At 38.7% G+C, this 21,205-nt stretch overlaps 2 protein-coding genes and 2 long non-coding RNA genes across 4 annotated transcripts; 1 reads left to right on the top strand and 3 right to left on the bottom strand.

Annotated features, from left to right (window-relative positions):
* Positions 1–2,479: 2,479 nt before the first annotated feature.
* On the bottom strand, positions 2,480–10,235 carry adssl (adenylosuccinate synthase, like). The gene is made up of 13 exons (XM_028030641.1): positions 9,936–10,235; positions 9,272–9,374; positions 8,232–8,300; positions 8,101–8,151; positions 7,933–7,999; positions 7,723–7,830; positions 6,793–6,874; positions 6,548–6,674; positions 6,301–6,455; positions 4,467–4,591; positions 4,285–4,382; positions 3,354–3,503; positions 2,480–3,266 (listed from the first exon to the last, which is right to left on the bottom strand). Exons 1-13 carry the CDS (start codon positions 10,167–10,169, stop codon positions 3,214–3,216), a joined length of 1,422 nt encoding a protein of 473 aa, XP_027886442.1. The 5' UTR covers positions 10,170–10,235; the 3' UTR covers positions 2,480–3,213.
* Positions 10,236–10,374: 139 nt separating this feature from the next.
* Positions 10,375–11,420, top strand: mthfs (5,10-methenyltetrahydrofolate synthetase (5-formyltetrahydrofolate cyclo-ligase)). Its single transcript, XM_028030659.1, has one exon. The coding sequence runs from the start codon at positions 10,557–10,559 to the stop codon at positions 11,271–11,273; it is 717 nt and encodes a 238-aa protein (XP_027886460.1). The 5' UTR covers positions 10,375–10,556; the 3' UTR covers positions 11,274–11,420.
* A 1,131-nt stretch (positions 11,421–12,551) lies between these two features.
* Positions 12,552–13,617, bottom strand: LOC114152708 (uncharacterized). The gene is made up of 2 exons (XR_003597205.1): positions 13,465–13,617; positions 12,552–12,889 (listed from the first exon to the last, which is right to left on the bottom strand). It is a non-coding gene; the product is annotated as an uncharacterized LOC114152708 (long non-coding RNA).
* Positions 13,618–18,081: 4,464 nt separating this feature from the next.
* LOC114152712 (uncharacterized) lies at positions 18,082–19,255 on the bottom strand. Its single transcript, XR_003597210.1, has 2 exons — positions 18,997–19,255; positions 18,082–18,465 (listed from the first exon to the last, which is right to left on the bottom strand). It is a non-coding gene; the product is annotated as an uncharacterized LOC114152712 (long non-coding RNA).
* Positions 19,256–21,205: the final 1,950 nt, after the last annotated feature.

Genomic DNA, 21,205 nt, shown 5'->3' with positions numbered 1-21,205 from the left:
GGATGAAATGGTAATCAATGAAATTATGTCTTTAAATGAAGATTAAATAACAAATCCAAGTTTTAGAAGTTTTTCTGTCTCCTGGAATAATTACATTGAATTTCCACAAAAGAATGACATTAAAAGTATCAGTAATGTCTTAAATCACGTTTTCGTGTCATTAGGTTTGAAGCTTTTTTTTTTACACAATTTTCCTCAAAATGTCAAAATCCCAAAGAAAACGTTTCAAAAAAAAAAAACAACCCAAAATACAATTTCTTTTTGAAATTACAGCAAACTTTCTAGATATTTATAGAAAAGAATAAAAGTTACTTTTTTCAGAAAATCATGCAATATTTGATGTTTTTTCCTGGACTGAGGGGAAAAAAATGGCTCTTTAGTTTGCAGACCTCTGAGTACTTTATCTGGTTGAACACTCCACACCTTTAATTCCCTTTCATATTGGACTTTTCTTTATGATAATGACGACACCGAACCTCCGACTACGTTGTCTGAAATATTAGCCAGCTTGGATTCAAATCAGCGCATCAATGTAATCACATTTCAATATTTTGAAGCAAATCCATTAATTTATATCAATAAAATGCCAGGAAACTCAAAGCGCAGACAGGTGAGCTAATGTGCTAAAACAAACTTAACTTCCATCTACCACAGTATGCGTTAGTACTAACTGAAAGGACATAAGTGTGACCTCATTTCCCCATTTTTACTCATCATCTGACACAGCAGCTGCACAGTGAAAAGCCAAACCTTCGAAGCTGTGTGCATTTGACACGTCCTGTTACACCTCTTATTGATCTGCCCAGGAATCTACTTGACACTTTAATCCAATGCCTGGAGAAAGCTTTTAGACACTGAGAAGGAATCAGGATGAGTAAGGAAGGAGTGCTCTGCAGGAACTATAGTAAGGTGAGTAAAGGTGTGGGACGACAGTCGTGTCGATGAGAAGTTTTACATTTTCTTCGGTCATCATGACTCCGATTCAGATTTACTCTTGGTTTCATTTGCCCAGAACACATTTTTATGGAACATTACTATGTCCTTTAGAAATGCTATTCTGGATTTTATTCATAATCACGATTCAACACACAAAGGCACATTATCTTTTTTCCTGAAAAAAAAAACAAAACAGATATTTCTCCTCATAATGTATAACTAAAAAGTCCAAAAGTATCTTCTATCTTCTCTAATGAATAAAAAAAAAAAAACGTATGTAATCACAAACACAGGATGCAAAATTAACTAACATGTTTGCAAATGTCTTTAAATCTTTGTTCCGTCTTAACAGAATGACACCGTCTCTGTGTCCTAAGTGCACAAAGGAGCATAATCACAGCTCCTTCCTCCCAGCTGCTGTTAGACTTTAGCCATCATTGCTCCCAGAAAACTGGAGCTGCAAAGCATTTTTAAAAATTATTCTGTACATTAGTCCTCACTGTACAATCTATTATACTTACTGTTATTTTGTGTGAATCTACATGTTTCAACTTGCCTGTCGCTTTAAGCCTGCATTTCTCCACTGAGGGACAATTAAACGTTTCTACTAAAGGTTAGAAAAGGTTGTTTTTTTTAGCATTTAGCAAAGCTAATTTTAGCTTCATTTTATTTTTTAACTCTCTTATAAGGGCTTTTATAAGTATTTTTCATTAGGCCTCTTAAACTAGGATTTGGTCTGAATTTTGTTGCATAAACATGTAAATTTGAGCTGGTATGACAATGAAGTTCCTTGAAATCATGATGAATTATACTAAATATGCATTATTGATGCAAGAGGTACGGATCAAACAACAAATTAAACACTTTGGATGCATTCTGACTGATGCTTAGTTGCTTATAGTACAGTAAATAGATTTTTGAGAGAAAGAGTAGATGCTACAAGATTTCTTTCTTCCAACCACTTCTTTTCATTCATACCTTTGTTTATATCAACATGTGACATATTTATTTTAAACTGTAAATGAATAAATACAATAAAACTTATAAGATCTCTCTCTAGAAAAAAAGAAAAATCTGATTGCGTGTTGCTTTTGCAAAATCTGACAGACGTTTTTGTGATATTCCCAGTTAATTTCACAAGATCACATAAACATTTTGCAGGATACACAGCTACTTTTGTGAAATCTCTCAAAGATTTAAGGGCGGACTCGGATCCGGCGTGTCGGGTTTTACAACAGGCATGTGCTGGAGACGCCTACATCTGTCATGTTATGTTCAGGCCAGCCTCTTTTTATAGATTTTCAACTTCATTCCTGAGCCTTAATAACATAAAACTAAGTATTTTTGCACTATGCTGATGCTGGCAGATCAGACTTTGACTATACAGTTTTTCTTTTCCATTTGATGAGTAGAGAGACTCCAAATCAATTTCCCGTTAGGAACAATAAATCACCCGTCGACCCAGTGGGAGGACAATTTACGTTCTCACAAAAATGGTTCATAGACAAAATGATCTAACGTAAATTAAAAAAAGAACAAAAACTACATGTGATGGGTTCCTTTTAATGAATAGCAAGCTCTGGAATAGTCTTTTACATTCGCCACATTGGGCTGCACTCAGTACATCACCACCCACCATCGGAACATTTACACAAACTTCAAATGCTCGACTCTGTGAAAATGTGAAAAGCAGTTCATTGATTCAGACGGCTTAGTGTTGCCTTCAATCTTCAGGAGTTTTTCTTTTTTTACATTTTGTTCTTTCACACATCACACAAATTATCTACAAGTTAAGAATTGAGATGCATTTATACTCTAAAATTTAATGTGCTAAGCAGAAAACAGAAAAGTTCCAAGGTTTAGTGCCCCCCCCGCCACGTAACAAATATAATCTCTTTTTTGTTATTTGGAAGTTGCTCATCTTAAAATGTAAAAATAGACTTGCGTATTAAACAGATGTCAGATCTGCTTATTAACGTTCAAACGCTAAAACAGGCTGTGCTTAACTGGACTGATACGGGGAAGAGCTGCACCATTATTATCGTTATTCAACTTTTTAAAATGAACACCCTATATATAATTTTTTTTATATATATATATATATATATATATAGAGGTCAGCATGAGGAATGCATAAATTAGATCTGAAGATGTTTTATTATTGTGGCACACAAGCAGCATTGCTGGTTTCTACCCCCTGACCTCTGACCTCCACTTTGTGTGAAATGATGATTGCTGATGTGAAGCTCCTCCTCTTCCTCGTCCTGCTGCTGGGGATCAGAAGAGTTTGATCATGCTTTCTCTAGACTTCCCCACTCCGACCCACTTCACTGAAATGAGAAACAACAGCGTTTGAGGACGCGACCGGCGGGTCCGGCTCGGGTTTCTCCATTAGCCGAGGAGATCTCTTTACAAACCCGGCACTTGCAGGAAGTCCTCGATGAAGCGGATGTAATTCTGCGCCTCAAGAGGCAACTCCTCGAAGCTCCGGACCGTCTCGGTGCTGCAGCGCCAGCCGGGCAACGTCTTGTAGTCCACCGACACCCGCGTCAACACGTCCATGTTCGCTGCGGCGCGAGAGACAGATATCGTAGTGAAAGTGGGAGAAAAACAAAAATCTTCTTTTAGGAGTTTAACGGCAGAAAATGGATGGGTTTTTATCTTTAAGTGTCGTTTTTATCCTTCTGCCTGGAGGAGCTGATCCAAACAAAACCAGCACCATGTTTATTCATCAGGGCCCAGAATCTATACGCAACAGATAAAGTGTCTTCTAATTTATGAATAAATGATAAAGACATGCCCACTTCACGGCTTTTACAGGAGTTAAATATTAAATTGTGAAAATTCAGTTCAATACATCGTATTTACTTCACACATAAGAACCAGCAAAGTTTCCAAACTTTTCCATTAATATCAATGAACTAAAGAAGACAGTTTCAATTCACTATTATATCATTTTTTACTGTTATTAATAATATAGTATTCTCTACATTCTACATCAGGGACAAGTAAACTAAAATAATGAAAACTGTTATGTCTAGACACCTGATTGGTCTGAGAAAGTCACAAAATTAAAAAGGTTCTCACCAAGTTTTCTGCCAAATTTCAAATAGAAATGATTTTGTTAATAAGAAAACAAGAAACGGATCGGCTGATTTAACCTCAGACATTCTTTAAATATCTGGTTTCAACTGTAAACAACATTTTCCCAAATTTAAATCAAGCACTTTCCAAACCTCGAATTTCACGTCTATTTGAAATTCAACAATTTTCAAGGATTTTAAAGCAGCCAATACAAAACCCTGATAAACAATCCAGGAAGACCTCCAAGCAGCAGGAAGTGCTCACCTGGAAAGCTCGGCAGGGGTTCGCCATTAACCTTGTAAGCCACGCCCACTTTAATCTCTGGCAAGGTGTCCAAGATGTCCAACTTTGTCAAAGCGATTCTGCACAAACGAAACACAGCTGTGTTGAGCGCTGGGGCCCGCAGAGAGGAGACGGAGAGAGGACGGCGCAAAACGGTTCCTTACGCCGAGAAGCCGTTGACCATGTGGGCGTATCGGACCAGAATCAGGTCCAGCCAACCACAGCGCCTCCTCCGGCCCGTCGTCACGCCGAACTCTCGCCCTCTGCTCTGCAGCAGATCGCCGATGTCCTGCAAAGCCAACAGGAAGTTAAACCAGTGAAGCAGGAAGTTTATATACATCTAAGGACTTTGGATTTTTAACTAAACGGCATCAATCTTTTTAAACGGACTGGTTTCCTGGTTTGGGTCTGATTATTAAACACAGTTCAAGAGAGTAATTTTAGGCTCCTCCCACTTGAAATTTCTGACCAATCACACAGCAGCTGTGGTCAGAAGCCCCTTTAATAAAGTTCTACCCAGAAGACGCGTCGAAAGCTCCACATTCAGGGTTTTGAGAACGAAACTAAATAATTTGGTTCTTGAATTGCTAGGAGAGGTTAAGTAAGTCAAACTTAGACACAACAGCACAAACACACTGGTTGGACATTAAAGCTGCTTTTGGAAAGAGCAAAACTGTCTCACAATGAAGGATCTGGAATGCCCCCTGACCTCTTCCCCATCGAAAATGGATGAAAGTCAGGTTTTTGCCAGAAAACCAACTATAAAATAAACTCCAATTGTGCCAAGAAGAGTGGTCGAATATTCAGCCTGGAATATGCCAGTGGGGTTTTCTTCTTGCCAAGAAACATTTATCCAGATTAGAACTGAAACGATTAATCGGCCTAATCAATGACTGAAATAATTGTCAACTAATTTAGTTTGAGTAATCATTAACTGGAGTATAAGACTCAAAAACACATTAAGAGCAGAAATTAATCCAAAACTGTACAAATAATATATACATTTTGCATTTATGGTAAAAAAAAAAAAAATAAATAAAATATTTTTCTGTAAATATTTTCTGTCCTGGACTCCTCGAGTGGTAGCTTTACCTGGTTCAAATTATGTAAAAGAAAACAAAACCTCCTACTAAGCACCTTTTAATGTCCAATTAATTAATTCTTCCAAAATTTAGCAGATAAATCCTTCAGTTTCACATGTTGATGTTGGCAGCATTTGGCTTTTTTGGTGCAGATGCCTCCTTTGTTACAAATGATCAAGCCTTCACTAAAGGAATGCTGAAAATTTTTTATTTTCTTACTCAAAAAAGCAAGTGAATTACTTGTGTGTTTCCATATTGTAATGCATTTCTGACTTTGTTTAAAAAGGCTCTAGTGGTGAAATAAAAAATCTGCAGAATGTGCCTTTTTTATCTGATTAATTGGTAGAATAATCAATTACTAAAATAATTGTTAGTTGCAGCTCTAATTCAAATACTAGAGCGAGTGTTTGTATAAATTTCAGTCTCTGCAGATAGTAAATCTACAATAAATTCAAACTTGTCTTATTTTTATAATATCATCCAAACTATCTGGTGTACATTCAGTCCAGCATTGTGAAAATCGACTCAAAAACATAATTAAAGGGCGTGTTGTGGTGGCGTAGCGGTTAGCGCGACCCGTATTTGGAGGCCTTGAGTCCTCGACGCGGCCGTTGCGGGTTCGACTCCCGGACCCGACGACATTTGCCGCATGTCTTCCTCCCTCTCCTTCCCCGTTTCCTGTCAGCCCACTATCATATAAGGGACACTAGAGCCCACAAAAAGACCCCCAGGAGGGTAAAAAAAAAAAAACATAATTAAAAGCCTCAAATGAATATTTATACCAGCTGTGTCTGAGAATCAGGAGGCGTCAGACTTATTTTTGCAGAGCATCTCAGTGACTTCTGCTGCTTTTATGGGAAGCATTGCTCCACAAATCTGTCAGCGACTCCAGCTGGGGTCACAGTTTCTCACTCACGTTATCCTGCTCAGTTGGAAAAGCACCAACTCCCACCCGGGTCGTATAGGCTTTAACGACGCCGTAGACCCGGCCGACGTACGAGGGAGGCACACCGAGCCCGGTGCAGACGCCGCCGACGGTGCAGTTAGAAGACGTGACGAAAGGGTACGTCCCTAAACAGAGACACGTCTGTTAGGGCTTTAATGGGGACAAAGACAAAAGACGTTTCTTCCTCGTGTGTTGGAGTCGAGTCTCTGTCGCTCACCAAAGTCGATGTCCAGTAGAGCAGCGTTGGCTCCCTCCACCAGGATTTTCTTGCTGGGACCAGTGAGAGCTTTGTGCATGAAGTACACGCCATCAGTCACCAGGGGGCGCAGTTTCTCTGCATATTCCTACAAAACAACAGCGCTGCTATTACACTCAGAAATTCATCTGAGCATCATTTCAAATGATTTTGTTTGGGTTAAAAATTAAATATAAATGTAAAAAGGGAAAAACATAATAAGTTACTTTGAGCTGCTTCAGCTCCCCTTTGATGTCGACGTTGAGGTTTGGATACATGGCCAGGAAGTGATCGGCCAACATTCGAAACCTGCAAACCCAACCAGAGCAGATCTTAAGAAAAAACAAAAAAGAAAAAAAAGAGACTCAATTCACAACAGGAAAAAAGATGAGAGCAGGGAGAGGACAAGGTTCTTTCAGATTCTAGACTTTAGAGAGGTGCTGCCATCTGCTGGCCAAAGAACATACAGCCTTTTGTTATGTTCATAAAACTGGTGATTTACTTGAAAAGTAGATTTTCCAGTCTACTTTTTCAGTATGAAAAGAGATTTTCTAAAGTAGTGCTCTAAAATAAATTGTGGATGATATGAATTTAGAATGTTATCACAATATTTTGTGGTACTATTGTGATCTACTACTTATTTTTTAGCTAACTGGAACAGCATTCAAGGCACCAGAAACACAAATACTGCACTTGAAAACAATTTCCCATTTCTAAAAGAATGGGAAGTCCAGTTCATAATATTAAGCTGCAAAAATATTTGCTGATGGTTTTGTGGAACAAACAATGGAGAGAGTAGTAAAATAACAATTCAGATGTCAGTTTTTTTAAAACATTAATTGAAATTTATCGGGACAACTATACGATAAACGCCCACCACTATATGGATGCAACAAAAAATTGTCATTTTAGGAGATTTCCCCGTAAATTTAGATGCCAAATCTTCTATTAATAGCTACAACAGGCTTTTCACAAAGTAAATTCCCTGTCCTCCTTAATTTTCCATATCGATAGGCTCACCTTATTCTACTTTTTTGCAATAAAACATTTTACTCTGGCTGGGTTTTATTTTGTAGTAGCAGGAGGGGGAAAAAATCATCTCTGAATGGAAAAGGTTGGGCAGGAGGGTTGGAACTTGGGACACAGTTGCCACTCACTTCTCTTCAAAAACCTTGAAATCCGAGACGAGGTCACAGACTCTCAGACCGTTGCGAGCGGCTTTGGATGAGTAGGCTGGTCCAATGCCTTTCTTAGTGGTCCCCAAACTGGAGAGCAGATAAAAGAAAAAACACAGAAATAATTCACAATTTGAGATGAGTTGCAGAGAAGCACATTCACATCGCGTTCAGGTAACTTAACAGACGTACTTTTTCCCTTCTTGCTGCTGCCGCTGCTGCTCCTGGATCCCATCGACAGCTTGGTGGAAGTTAAACACTAGAGGAGCGAGTGAACCGTGAGGGAAAAAAAAAAAAAAAAAAAAAACATGTTTCCGGTTCAAAATTATGAAAGAGAACGAGAGAAGTAAGCAAACTCACCGATGTGGGCCCGATCGGAGATCTTTAACCTCTCCTCCCATCCCTGTAATCCTGCAGGAAACCGAGAAAACTTCAACTCGCGTGTGTTTTTACACAAATCTGTCTGATCTGACTGGAGAAACGGTTTCTACCTTTCCCCTTCCGCAGATTTTTCTCAGCCTCTTCAAACAAACCGGGCAGGTGAATCACCACTCCATTGCCTGTTTACAGACAAGGAGGAGAAATGATTTAATACATCTAATAGCCTACAAAATTAATACTCATTGCATTTATAAGACTGCTAAAAAAGCAACAACTTGTTAATGCATTTCAGGGAATAACATGTTTAATTTTCTTATTTTAAAAAGGAGGTCAATTATTCATTTGCATTTTTTTTGGTGTATTGCATATATGCCGTACAAAATGTTTAGGTGGTTAAATGAAAAATCTGAAGAATGCGCCACTTTTTAAAAAATCCAATTAATCGATCACTAAAATTCAAATTCAAAAATACTTTACTGATCCCAAAGAGAAACTGAATGCTGCTGTAACTCATTTCATTCTAAATCTTTCAAAGAGTTATTGCAGATGACAACGCTGTGGGCAGGAAAAATCTTTCGTAGCAGCCTGTATTACAGCGGGTTTCGAAAAAACCTCTGACTAAAGACACAGTTTTTCCACTAATAATGATAATAATCACTAGTTACAGTCCAACTCTGGTCGGATAAAAACAAAATTGACCTTTTTTTGCCTGAACATCCTCTTCATGAAAGGGTGTCTTCAGTCAGAGGCTCCTTCACACCCTCTGTAATACAGACTGCTACATTAGAGCACATTTAGAGTCCAGACCTCAATTCGACTGAGAATGTGTATCCAGGTTTAAAAAATATATATATAAATAAATCACTTGCAGGCCCAAAACAGACATCATGGAGGTGGGGAAACATTTGTGTGTTGAGTCCATTCATCAGTTCCACCCAGGGTAAACTGGGTCATCGTTCAGTTCAGCTTTCTGCAAAGCTGTACTGTCTCTATGGTTCAGTGCCCTCTGTTTACTACGGCGCTTTCTTATCTCTTCCTCAAGCGCCACTGGGGAAAAGATAAAGGAGGCCCGCTGAAGTTCAGATGCTGCCCTCGTTACTGATGCTTTTATCATCCCGCCATCTTCTGTCCTGAAAGCGAAAAAGCCTACCGATGAATGAGATGGCCTTCTTGTTGAGCACGCCGCTGGGCAGCAGGTGGAAGTCGTACTCCACTGAATCCACCACCACCGTGTGACCTGCATTGTTTCCCCCCTGCAAAACAGCACAAAACATGCAGCCGTTCTGTCAAGACAGTCCTGCAAAATCAGGTTAGCAAGCTGTAATATCATTTTCTGATTAAGCCTCAAAAGGCCGTGGCAGCTCTGCTGCTCGACAGGCAGGGGAATCACATTTGGGGTAATAGTCTCTGTAGCTGAGAGTGTGCAGAGCAACAGGGACAGCTTCTTTCTGCAAGGTCGATGCCTTACATAACGGATTATTCCGTGGCTATGCTTATCGGTGTGGAGGTCACGAGCTTCATTCTCTAACCGTGTCGTTCTCGTGACTATGACAAAAAAAAAAAAAAAGGAAGAAATAAACAAAAATGACTGCTAACATGAAACTAGCCCTTCCACATCCGGGAGGTCAGGGAAGGTGATGACGTCAAAGCCGGTCATGAATATGTAAAGGAGGCACACACACACACAAACAGTCTGACTTCCACTCACGAGTGGAAATATAACTGTTAGTTCCAATATAAAAACGACATTGGGCTAACGTATAGACGCCGTTAAGTAACAACTGTTGCGCTAACACGGTGGTGTAGTTTGATACCTGGCACCTGCATACAATATCCGCATCCATGGCGAGCAAGTCCACAACTTTTCCCTTCCCCTCGTCGCCCCACTGCGCTCCGAGCACCACGGTCACTTTGTTCTGGGGCTCCCGCGGGGCGCGGAGCGACACGTCCTGCTGGACGTTCTCCCTCGGCCGCTTCACCACCGGCTCTCCGTTCAGGGAGGCAGCCTCCTGGCCGTTAACGTTAGCCATATTGTCGTCGGACGCCATGCTGCCCTCTCTCCTCGTTTTACCGCGTTCTCTCGCTGCTCCACGGGAAGTCCTGGCGTCCTGCGCCGCTAGGTGGCGCCGTTTCCTTCAATTCACTCATTGTTCTGGCTAAAAATAATTATTATTGGACGTTTTTAGTTTACTCTTTCGATTACTTTTATCTAGTGGCTGTGAATGACTTTGAAAGCATGTAATTGAGTAATTGTATTAAGTTTTAGCAGATTATCAGTTTATTAAAATATCGCGAGTAGGCAACGGGAAGGTATGTGACGTTACATGACGCAGTTTGCACAACTTCCGGTTGTTTTGCTTCGGCACTGAGATACGGGAAGAAAAAGGTCATGTTGTTGAACTCTTGACCAGAGTCTCTTGTCCTGTTAGGTGTTCATGTGCCTGTTAATATTTAACTTGCTGAATTGCACACCAAGCTGTAGATCTCTAAATCAGCTCCCGCAGCACATGAGGACAGAGGATTTTCCTGAGCGCATGTCCCTGATAAAGAGCATGGCTGTGCTGAGAGCGTCCAAACAAGCCCTGAGGAAAGATCTGAAGCGTCGGCTTGCTGCGCTTAGCGCCGAGGAGAAGCAGCGACAGTCCCTGGTGCTTTCACGCAAGCTGTTGGAACATCCCAAATACATCTCCTCACAGCGAGTTGCAGTGTTTCTCAGTATGGATGATGAAGTGCGCACTGAGGAAATAATCAGAGACATCTTCAAACGGGGCAAAAGCTGCTTCATACCCAGATATCTGAGCAGTAGCTCCCATATGGATATGCTGAAGATCAACAGTCTGCAGGACTTGGAGAAGTTGCCTCTGACATCCTGGAATATCCGGCAGCCATCGGATGATTGCAAAAGCAGAGAGGAAGCATTGTCTTCAGGAGGGCTGGATCTCGTGTTGATGCCAGGCCTGGGTTTTGACCTCAATGGAGGACGTCTTGGGCGAGGAAAGGGCTTCTATGACACTTATTTGAGACGCTGCAGCGAACACCCTATAGGGAAGCCTTACACCATCGCCCTGGCTTTCAAAGAGCAGCTCTGTCAAAAGGTTCCTGTGGGCTGCAATGATGTCTTGATAGACGAAGTCCTATATGAGGAGCAGTAACCAGTCCCTTATGTGCACATCTCACATGATCCAGGATAATTCATGAATCACTTCCCACTTCATAGGAATAACAGCATGAATTCTTGTCTTTTTGTCTGACCTACTAATGAAAAAAACAAAACAAATAAAACACAAAATATCAAAGAACCAACCTGGTAATAAGACTCATAATTTGGTCTTGCAAGCTTATAAACAGTAGTTCCTCATGGTTATATTTTCTGATCGAGCTTTAACCATTTATGACAGAGAAATGGTGCTATATGTGTTTTAACATATATTTTTCATCGCAGTGGAGCAATTTTAACCCAATTTCCATTTTCATTATTGTTTTACATCAGTCGCATTTAAGGGGTTTGAGCATGAACAACCTTTATAAGGTCATGCAGCAACATCTCAGGCTAATTTAGGTCTGGACTTTGAGTAGGCCACTCCAAAACCATCCTTATAACCAGCTTTGTGGACTCTTTCTCTTTGACATCACATTGATATTTAGGGTGCATGATAACAGAACAATCTTCTTCTCGTGTCATTCAGCTCAAATCTCCATTTTGACCTTAATTCAACACTCTGGCCCACTGCAGGCTGCTCTTTGTGATGTTCTTTCATGCAGGCATGCAGTATTGACTACATATTGACATTTTACATATAAATCCTTATCTTCTCTATATATTGTTTGTATTTTTGAATAGCCCCAGCTTTCACTAGCTATACCTGGGCACCATTAGTTCTGTAACATTTCTATCAAACATTTTCTGTTCAAAAGCAAAATAAGTTGCTTTAGTAGTTTTAGACTGATGAATTTAGTAGTAATGTGGTGTATCAAAAGTAACCTGGGTTATTTATAACTATTCTTGACAAATTGTGTTTGCATTATTCATACACCACTTTCCCTGACAAGTGGTATGGTAGCCACTAACCAGCAGGAACAGAAACCTTCTGATTTGGGTTTAATGACTTTAAAATGGTAAATGTGCACTTGAGGGTTTTAATTACCAGCCTTTGCCTGAGCCATATGATATACAGATGAACTACTTAGGGCTTATCTTAGCTATCTACAGCTTCCAGGTCTCCTGAATAAACCTTGAGCACAACAAGTAATTGTTGTCCTAATAATTTGGGGGGGGAAAAGAACTTAAAACATTAAAAATAATTAAATAAGAGCTCATGTAACGCCAATTAAGGCTAGGCGCCTGACTATGGCCAAATATATTAAAATTCAGTCCGAAAGGTTCGGCTGAGGAGCCCGTGTGTGTGAATAAAACACCATCAGACAGGATGTAAGTTTAAGTTATTGTATTCAAATTCATATATTTGCAATAATAATATTTTCCTATAAGTATAAACAACAAGCACAACAAGAAATCAACAACAACAAAAAAATAAACCCTGATGACACCCAAGAGTGTTTTTTTCTCTTATTCAAGTCCGTTCTTTTGTATGCAGGGTGATTAATGGTCCATCAATCAATAATCAGAATGTTTTAAAGTCCATGACCCAAAGCAATAGGTCCGGAAAAGAAAAGTAGTTTGGTTCAATAAAGTACTACCGCAAAGCTGCGGTGATCCAGTAGCTCGCCATCCTGGGTTGAAACAGGTGGTGGGGGGAAAAAACCTGACCTAAAAAGGTCATAAATAAAAAAATAAAAAAAACATAATTAGCATTCACATTTAAATATTTTACTGCTACCCAAAATAGCTAAGCATTCATCAAAATAAAATGAATTCCTAAATTCCATAAAGCATTTCAATTCAAATGAATTTTAAGTTACAGATCAAATTAAAGTGCACTTTCAAGTTGTATCTAAGTGTAATTGACATTAGAGTCAATTAAAATCTAATGGCAATTGTTTCAATAAACAACTGAGTATTGTTTCAATAAACAATGAATTGTTTTTTTGGTTTGTTGCGCAACTCCAAATAAATGATCCAATTCCAGAGTTCTATAGGCCCTCAAAAGAATCACTGAAAAGTAACTAAAAGTATCCTAAAAAGGACAAATTTACAAAAATAAAAGGGCTTATTTAATACTTTGGGAATATATCTTCTATTCGGCCACAAAATGAAGAAAAAGAGAATGATCTTTTAATCTATAAGACAATTTTTAAGTCGCCAATGCATAGATTTTGAGTGGGCGTGTCGCTACCGCATTTCTATTGTTAAAAAACACAAACTAGGTAAAATTAACGACTCACCGTCGAGTGGTTGTCAGAAAACAAACAATATAATCCTTCGGCTGTGTTATTTTGGCTCGATCCAGCAGTATTCTTCAACGATTTTGGAAAACGCCAAGCACAAGCAGCTAGCCACAGGAGATTCGAGTTCTTCTTCTTCTTCTTCTTCTTCTTCTTGAGTTTTTTGGCGGTTGGCAACAAACTTTAAGTAGCATTACCGCCACTTACTGGTATGGAGTGTGGTTCGAGATGGACTATCTATTTATATAAATTTAAATATACTCCTACAAATAACAATAATGAATAAACTAAATAAATAAATCATACATATATATATATATATATATATACACACACATTCATCCATTTTTATACTTAACTTTATACTATACCTCTCTAGATCATGCACATATTCACAAACACACCTACTATAATCAAATTCTGTGAAACAATTTAGTTGTCTTTAAATATTTAATAATTATTTGTATGTGTTTACTCCCCAAATTCTTCCTCAAAATATCTAATAAATTAATCTTTTCCTTAATACATTCAAACTCTCTTCTCATGCATCTTCTTTCTCTTTCATACTTATGACATTCTAATATAATATGCTCTATTGTTTCATATTTTCCACAGTCATCACATTTGCCATTATCATGCTTTTTTATTTTAAAAAGTGTATAATGAAGTCCTGTATGCCCAAATCTTTCTATTTCTTCTTCCATTTCTTCTCTCTCCCTTCTTCTTCTTCTTCTTCTTCTTCTTCTTCTTCAGATTTTAACGGGAGCTTGCATCCATTATTGTTGCACTACTGCCATCTATTGGATCCTAATATCTATACCTCAAATTCTCATGATTCCAGTATTTTTTTAAAAAAAACCAAAAAATCTTCTTTTCCCTCTCAATACTATTTAACTGATCAACCACATTCTCAAATTTCAATTCCCTATTAAAACCTAACTCCGTTTTTAATAATCTTCTTTGATTTACATATTTTCTACGACTAATAAAAACATGTTCCATTGTTTCTAGTATCACTAACTACATAAACCAGTAAGATGTTTCCCCATCTTAAAAAGAGATCCATTTAAAAAACTGTGACCGGTTCTTATTCTATTTACAATTATCTCCTCCCTTCTAATTTTTCCTCTAATCCTTAAACCATCAACTGCATTTTGTGTCCTATATAAATGCCTTCCATTTATTATCCCACCTAATTTTCCATATTTTCTTGCTTTCTCTCCAAACTATACTTTTGCCTTCAGATTTAGATAACTTTACTGGCATATCAACATCTTCTGTTTTAATAACTTCCTTAGCCAACCTATCTGCTCGTTCATTGCCCAAAATGCCTACATGAGCAGGAGTCCAAAATAATATTACATTTTTATTTTGTTCACATTCTATGATGAATAGCCATAACCTCATATAATATATTTTGATGATTATTTGTACATGCCTTTTCAATACTCAACAATGCAGATAATGACAAACTATTATTTTATTTATATTAGTATCCTCCACCCATTATAAAGCTACTAATATAGCCCTACTGCATATATACTGAGATAATCAGATGTTCTTTTTGAAATATTAATCTTTAATTCAGGAATCACTACTGCTATACCAGCCGCTTCATTTTTTGGGTCTTTTGAACCATCAGTATAAATCTGCAAATATTCATTATATTTATTCTGTATTTGATTATAAAATTCTTGGTAAATATTTGTTATATTTCTTTCCTTAATGATCTGTCCATATTAATATATTTCCATGTAGGTCTCAAAGGCCACAATACTGTTGGACTAAATTATTTGTTATATACATTAAATGTTTTTGCTCTGTCGTCAGCCAACCCACCCAAAGCTATTAATTTGTTCCTTTCCTCTTTCCCAACAATTTTCTAATACTTTCTTAACTGGATGACCTTCATTATGTCCTTTCAAATTTATCCAATAATTAACCATTATTTGTTGTCTTCTGATACATAATGGCCTTTCTCCTGATTCTATTTGTAAAGCACATATTGGAGTTGATTTAACTGCCCCTAAACAAATTCTCAATGCTCTGGCTTGAATATCATCTAATTTTTTTTTTTTTTATCTAGCTTTAGCAGCTGAACCATACACCACACTCCCATAATCTATTCTTGACCGAATTAGTGACACATAAACATTTTTAAGTGATTCAAAACTTGCACCCCATGTCAACCCTGCTAAACACCTCATAATGTTAAGAACCTTTTTACTTTTCTCCATATGTGATTTTCCCAAGTTAGTTTCTTATCAAAATCTACTCCCAAAAAACGAAAACAGTCAACCCTTTCTAACTCTTTCCCATATAAATACAGCTTTTTATCAACCCCAAATTTTTTATTTGTAAAAAAAAACATTACTTTTGTCTTCTCAATTGAACATTTAAAACCCCACTCTACCCCCCCACTTACCCACTTTATGCTTTCCTGAAGAGATCCGAGTTCACCTCTGACCCGGAACTTAATAGTGTGCTGTCAGTTTGACCCGCCAAAATAAAACACGGGTTGATTATTTTGCGCAGGTTACACTCATCTAGGTGCAGGGCGGAAGTTGCTCCACTGGGGGCCAGTGTACCCCTCCCTTCACACTTCATACTCAACTGTACAACTCTATTACAACTGTATTTTCGCTGGCTACATCCATAAAAATGGCCAATGTTTGTGAAAGTGGGATTTGTTGAGGTTTCCTGGTTGGTGGTAGCAGCTAAACACACACTCAAGCTATATGAGGTGAAGGGTTTGATCACCCTACACTCCACTCAACCCATCACTGGCGGCTCATGCAGGAAAGTGTTTGGAAACCTATTCAGACTTCTGACAGATAAACATGGCTCACCTTAAACATCTTGTTTCAAGTCACTTCACAAGATCCTGTAGTCCAACACATGTTTCAAGGTCATGTTTTCCTTGAACGGTTTGTGATACGTGTTAGAGTTCATACCATCACATTTCCACCTCTGTGCTTCACAGGTGTGAGTTTTCTTTTCCTGTTTTGCTGTGTTGGGTTTATACCAGACATGACATCTCTTCTGATGTACAAATAACTCAAATTTAGACTGATTTGTCCAAAAACCATAAGACATATGTCTTTATGTTTGTTTAGATCAGGGGTGTCAAACTCCAGTCCTCAAGGGCCACAGTCCTGCAACTTTTAGATGTGTCTCTGCTGCATCACACCTGAATAGAATAATTAGGTCATTAGCAGGGCTCTGGAGAACTGATCTACACAAGGAGGAGGAAATTAAGCCATTTCATTCCAGTGTTTTGTACCTGTGGCACATCTAAAACTGCAGGACAGCGGCCCTTGAGGACTGGAGTTTGACACCTGTGGTTTAGATCGTCCTTGTGCACAATTGTTAAAATTTCTATTAAATATGCATCTATGTCTGAAAATCACACAGGGTAGAAAGTCCTTATTTTTTCCCATGACTGTTTTTTGTGGAAATTGTTAAGTGTAACCTTAAATATGGCAGAAACTTGACAAATCAATTTGTTCTCGAAGTGAGAACACCTCCCCGTTTGATCAAACGGACTCAAATTAAAGGTTGTATTTTTGTAAAATCCCCAGCATGAGAGTGTGAGGTGTTCCTTCTGCAGCAACAGGATTTTAATTAAGGCTTAGAGGGTGACAGTAATTGCAGAGAGCACTCTATGAACACAACAAGCCCACAGTTTATTAATAATCCAGAGTATGACTGAGCAGTCCAATAAAGTTGTGACAGCTTTAAAGTGGCTACTTTTTCTCTGAAACGCAGAGGGCAACAGCAGCAACTCGATGGTTTGCATAAATCATCGCTGCTTCATGAAGATAGCAGATGTGTTTGCAGGCTGAAAAGAAAAAGCGCATTAGCTGAATTATTACCACATCATATATTATGAGAACATGACATAAAATTGATACGAAACTGAGTTTCATTTTCACGCTTATCTTGCTACTTTTTAATGATAACTTTTGAATCAGTTCTTACATTTGTCTGCACAATAGCAATCATTGTTAGCATATTTTCTCTTTCACCAATGAAGAAAAAAAAATTAAAAATACTCTGTTATCCTCGATGTTAACATTTGAGAGATTTTTCTAGGTGGAACTGAACAAATGTGCTATCCAGGAGGATCCGGTGGCAGTTCTTACATGAGTGGTGCCCTGGGTCCCACTCTTATCTCAGACAAAGCTAAAAAATATTTTCTTAATAAAACTAAAATTAACTTGCTAAATTAATTCTATTAACAAACAGTATTGGAAAGAATCAAAGTTTAGGGTCCAGTAACCAAGTTCAAGATAGTCTTAGGAACTAAATACGGTCAAGATTACTTAAAAATAGAGAAAAAACCCTTTAGTGTAGCCTTCAATCTGTAGCTGTAGCATCATTAAGTAGGTTTAATATTAAGAGGACATTCACATAGGAAATAGGAAACTATTTCAAGTCGCAACGGATCTTTTGCTTGTGACGCCCCGGTGGGACATGACGCCCTGTGAGGTTGCCCATATGTGATAAGACCTTTTCCACTAATGTCACCTGATCCCTCTGAGGTTAATAATCAGTCATCATTCAAAGACTGCATGAAGAAAAGGGAAACGTACAAACAAAAGACTCGTGGACAAATAACTGTATATTTTATTTATTGCAAGTTCACAAAAACAAAAGACAAAAACAAAAAAGTTAAAACGTCACCGGCTTCAAATCTGTGAAGGCTCAGAGGAACAAACGCAGCAGTGGCCTACAGAACTGACAGGCAGATGGTTGAAATCACTGGCTGTCAATTCATAGGTCATCACCTTGTGGCCCATTGCGTCAAAATAAATTAATAAATAAATACTTTCTCCAATCGGCAGCGGCAACCTTTGGTAATTGGTCGGTCTCTGCAGGTAACAGCACCTCCACTGGAACTGACAGCAGCTTCCACATGGAGTTGCTGTTACATCCAGCGACAACCACTGGGATCGTCGTTGGCACGGAGGATGAAGATCGCCTCACACGTCCGCTTCCCTTCAAAGAGAGAGAGAGAGAAAAGAAAGCTAAGAGATTTAGTAGCCGGCCGACGCGGCTCCGCTCCCAGGCAACTTTGACCTGACAATTTCCTCCTCCCAGTTTTTATAGCCTGAAGTATAAACAGCATCATTGCTCGTACTCCTCCAACAGCACGGCCAAAGGGCCAAGGCCTGTGTAGATAACACAGATTTTATGGCAGCTGTCAACAATGAAGGCGAGTATAAGGGTGTGTCTGACCTGTGTACCTGCAGGCCCCGCGTTTCCTGCTCACTCTGACATTTGTCTTCATAAGCTCTTGCTAACTAACCTGCTTTGTAGGTTGAGCTGGAATATTTGGGATATTTTGTAGTTTTTATTCGAGCTTGGAAAGTTGCAAGAAAAAAAAAAAAAAAAGAAGACACAGAAATATAACTCATTCGTCATGGATCAATAAAGTACTAAAAGAGGGAATAAACACCAAAGAAGATAAAGATGGCTTTTACCTTTCAGAAAACCATTTCGGTGGTTTTGTTTCTCTCTTCCACTCACCTTCAACTTCAACATGGCCCGGCGGATTTCACAGAAGAGGCCAAAGGTTCGAAGAGCAGCAGGGTGTCGTGACCCACGGGCGGACGTGAAGGCCGGAAAAGGGGCCCGAAGCCCACCTGCCGGGACCGGGTCAGGCGTGAGCGTTGCCCACGGCGATCGGCCGGAACGAGACAGAGAGAGAGAGAGAGGGAGAGAGAGTGGGGAGGGGGAGTCCGCGTTTCGATGCGAGCAGCAGGAAAGACGGCGATGGCAATGGCAGCGAGGCACGGCGGCCAGTTTAAGTCATCGGGAGTCGCTGGAGGGTTAATTATTACATCTGCTGTCAATATTTAACAGGCCGAGCGCCCTGCCCCTCAACCCAACATCCTGATTCCACTCTGAGTGGCACTGAGGGTGGGGCCGGGCCCTCAAGTACATCTCTTATGTCCCTCATGCAGAAAATATGCATTCAGCACCACTTATGGCCCTCTGGAATCAAAATCTACAAAAATAGATAACTTAAACTGTGGATGGTGAAACCTTTACTTCATAGACATTTACATGTAGAGATTACAGAGGACTTGATTTTGGTTGGAATGAATAAAAAACCCGCTTTAGCTACAGGTTGCTTGATCAGAAGACAAACTCAAAAGTGTGAAGCAATCTCACATGAGGAAGCAAAAAAAAAAAATAAAAATAACTCTTGATCTCTGTCGATCAGACGACATTACAATACAATAAAAGGTTAAAGCCTTCGTTAAAGATTGGTGGAGGCCTCTTTGGTGCGAGCAGGTTACAGAGCGTCGCAAAAAAAGTACTCATTTCGCGGACTTTAATCGCGTTTTATCACGTTATGACCGCAAACTGTGTTTTATTGAGATTTCATGCGACACAAAGTAATGCTTAAATGTCCAAGTGGGAGGACGACGACACATGGCTTTCAAATAAATAAAAAAAATAGAAATCTGAAATGTTGATTTGTCAAATGCTGCTCTGATGGTTGAACAAATTTTCTTGTACAAAAAAATATTTGCCCTCTTTTGTTTTTTGGGTTGTTTTTTTTACAAATCAGCTCAAACTACGTCAGGATAACTAGGTCCTAGCACCCAAATTTAGTGTGTCTTTATCCCAATGATTGCCTTGTGCTCAGTCATTCATTCAATCATCCATTCATCCATTTTTTATTGTAATTGTTATTAAAGCTCCAGCAGACCTCACAGACTAAGATAAGAGCCTGGCAGCTGCAGTAGAAAAAGCTCTGGGAACATCTTAGGACACAGCTGTCAAACTCAAGGTCCGGGGGCCAAATCTGGCCCGCCGCAGCTTTTCATGTGGCCCTCTAGACTCCAAATTACATCATTAAGTCCTTCCAGCTTTTCCACAACTCTGAAAAATTCACACAAAATCAACAAATCTCCACATTTGCTTTCTGATTTTACAGCAAATTGTCTCAAAATTGGTCAAAAACTGTATGGGTTTTAGTGACTGCTGCCTCAGCCTTACTTGATTTTACAGTCTGTAATTGACACGAGTGATAAAAAGTCACATTTAACATCATACATTAGCGCGAATGTCGTAAAAATCCCTTACAAACATTTGTAAGTTGGCGCCACAAAATCTGTAATTTTGATTACAAAAAAATCCCAAACACTAAAGCAATCACAAAATCTTGGAGGAACAGCTATTTATTGATGTTTTCACTGCTTATTTGGTTTTATCAATTAATTAATAATGAATTAATATTAAGGAATTATATAAATATATTGTCTATTTTTCAATATATTTATATAATTCCTTAATATTAATTTTTAAAAAAAGTTTTATTTCCACTGGGAGATTACTTCACTTATAACAAGATATTTTCCCCATATTATGAGTGAAATAATCTGCCAGTGGAACTACTTTTTATATCAATATTGAGAAATTATTGGCTTAAAGCAAGCTCCCATATCTTGCTGAAAATGTTACTTTTGTCCTATTTCAACATATTTGAAACTAAACCAAAAGTTTTTGGTAAGATCATTTTGCAGCGTTCACAGAGAAGCTGGAGTCACACTGACATTGCACTGTACCGAGACAAACTCTATTCTCTGAATTTCATTTAGGGGTATCAGAATTAGGGAGGTTACTCTGATCTCTTTTCATGAAATGTTAGCGGCTGTAATGTGGAAAAGTTCAAACTGTACGACAGTTATTAAAAAAAATAATAATACAGATGTCGAACCATCTG

The sequence above is a fragment of the Xiphophorus couchianus genome, chromosome 11 (assembly GCF_001444195.1).
Source record: "Xiphophorus couchianus chromosome 11, X_couchianus-1.0, whole genome shotgun sequence".
Taxonomy (NCBI): domain Eukaryota; kingdom Metazoa; phylum Chordata; class Actinopteri; order Cyprinodontiformes; family Poeciliidae; genus Xiphophorus; species Xiphophorus couchianus.
Note: the sequence above shows the minus strand (reverse complement) of the source record. Positions and strands in the feature narration are given on the sequence as shown.

What these genes read in the sequence shown, in the direction of transcription:
- adssl (XM_028030641.1), bottom strand. Translation starts at nt 10,169, where the DNA reads ATGGCGTCCGACGACAATATGGCTAACGTTAACGGCCAGGAGGCTGCC. An exon ending in AAATCTGCGGAAGGGGAAAG is followed by an intron (nt 8,152 to 8,231) that starts GTAGAAACCGTT and finishes GGTTTCCTGCAG; the next exon opens with GATTACAGGGATGGGAGGAG. An exon ending in CAGCAGCAAGAAGGGAAAAA is followed by an intron (nt 7,831 to 7,932) that starts GTACGTCTGTTA and finishes TCTGCTCTCCAG; the next exon opens with TTTGGGGACCACTAAGAAAG.
- mthfs (XM_028030659.1), top strand. Translation starts at nt 10,557, where the DNA reads ATGTGCCTGTTAATATTTAACTTGCTGAATTGCACACCAAGCTGTAGA.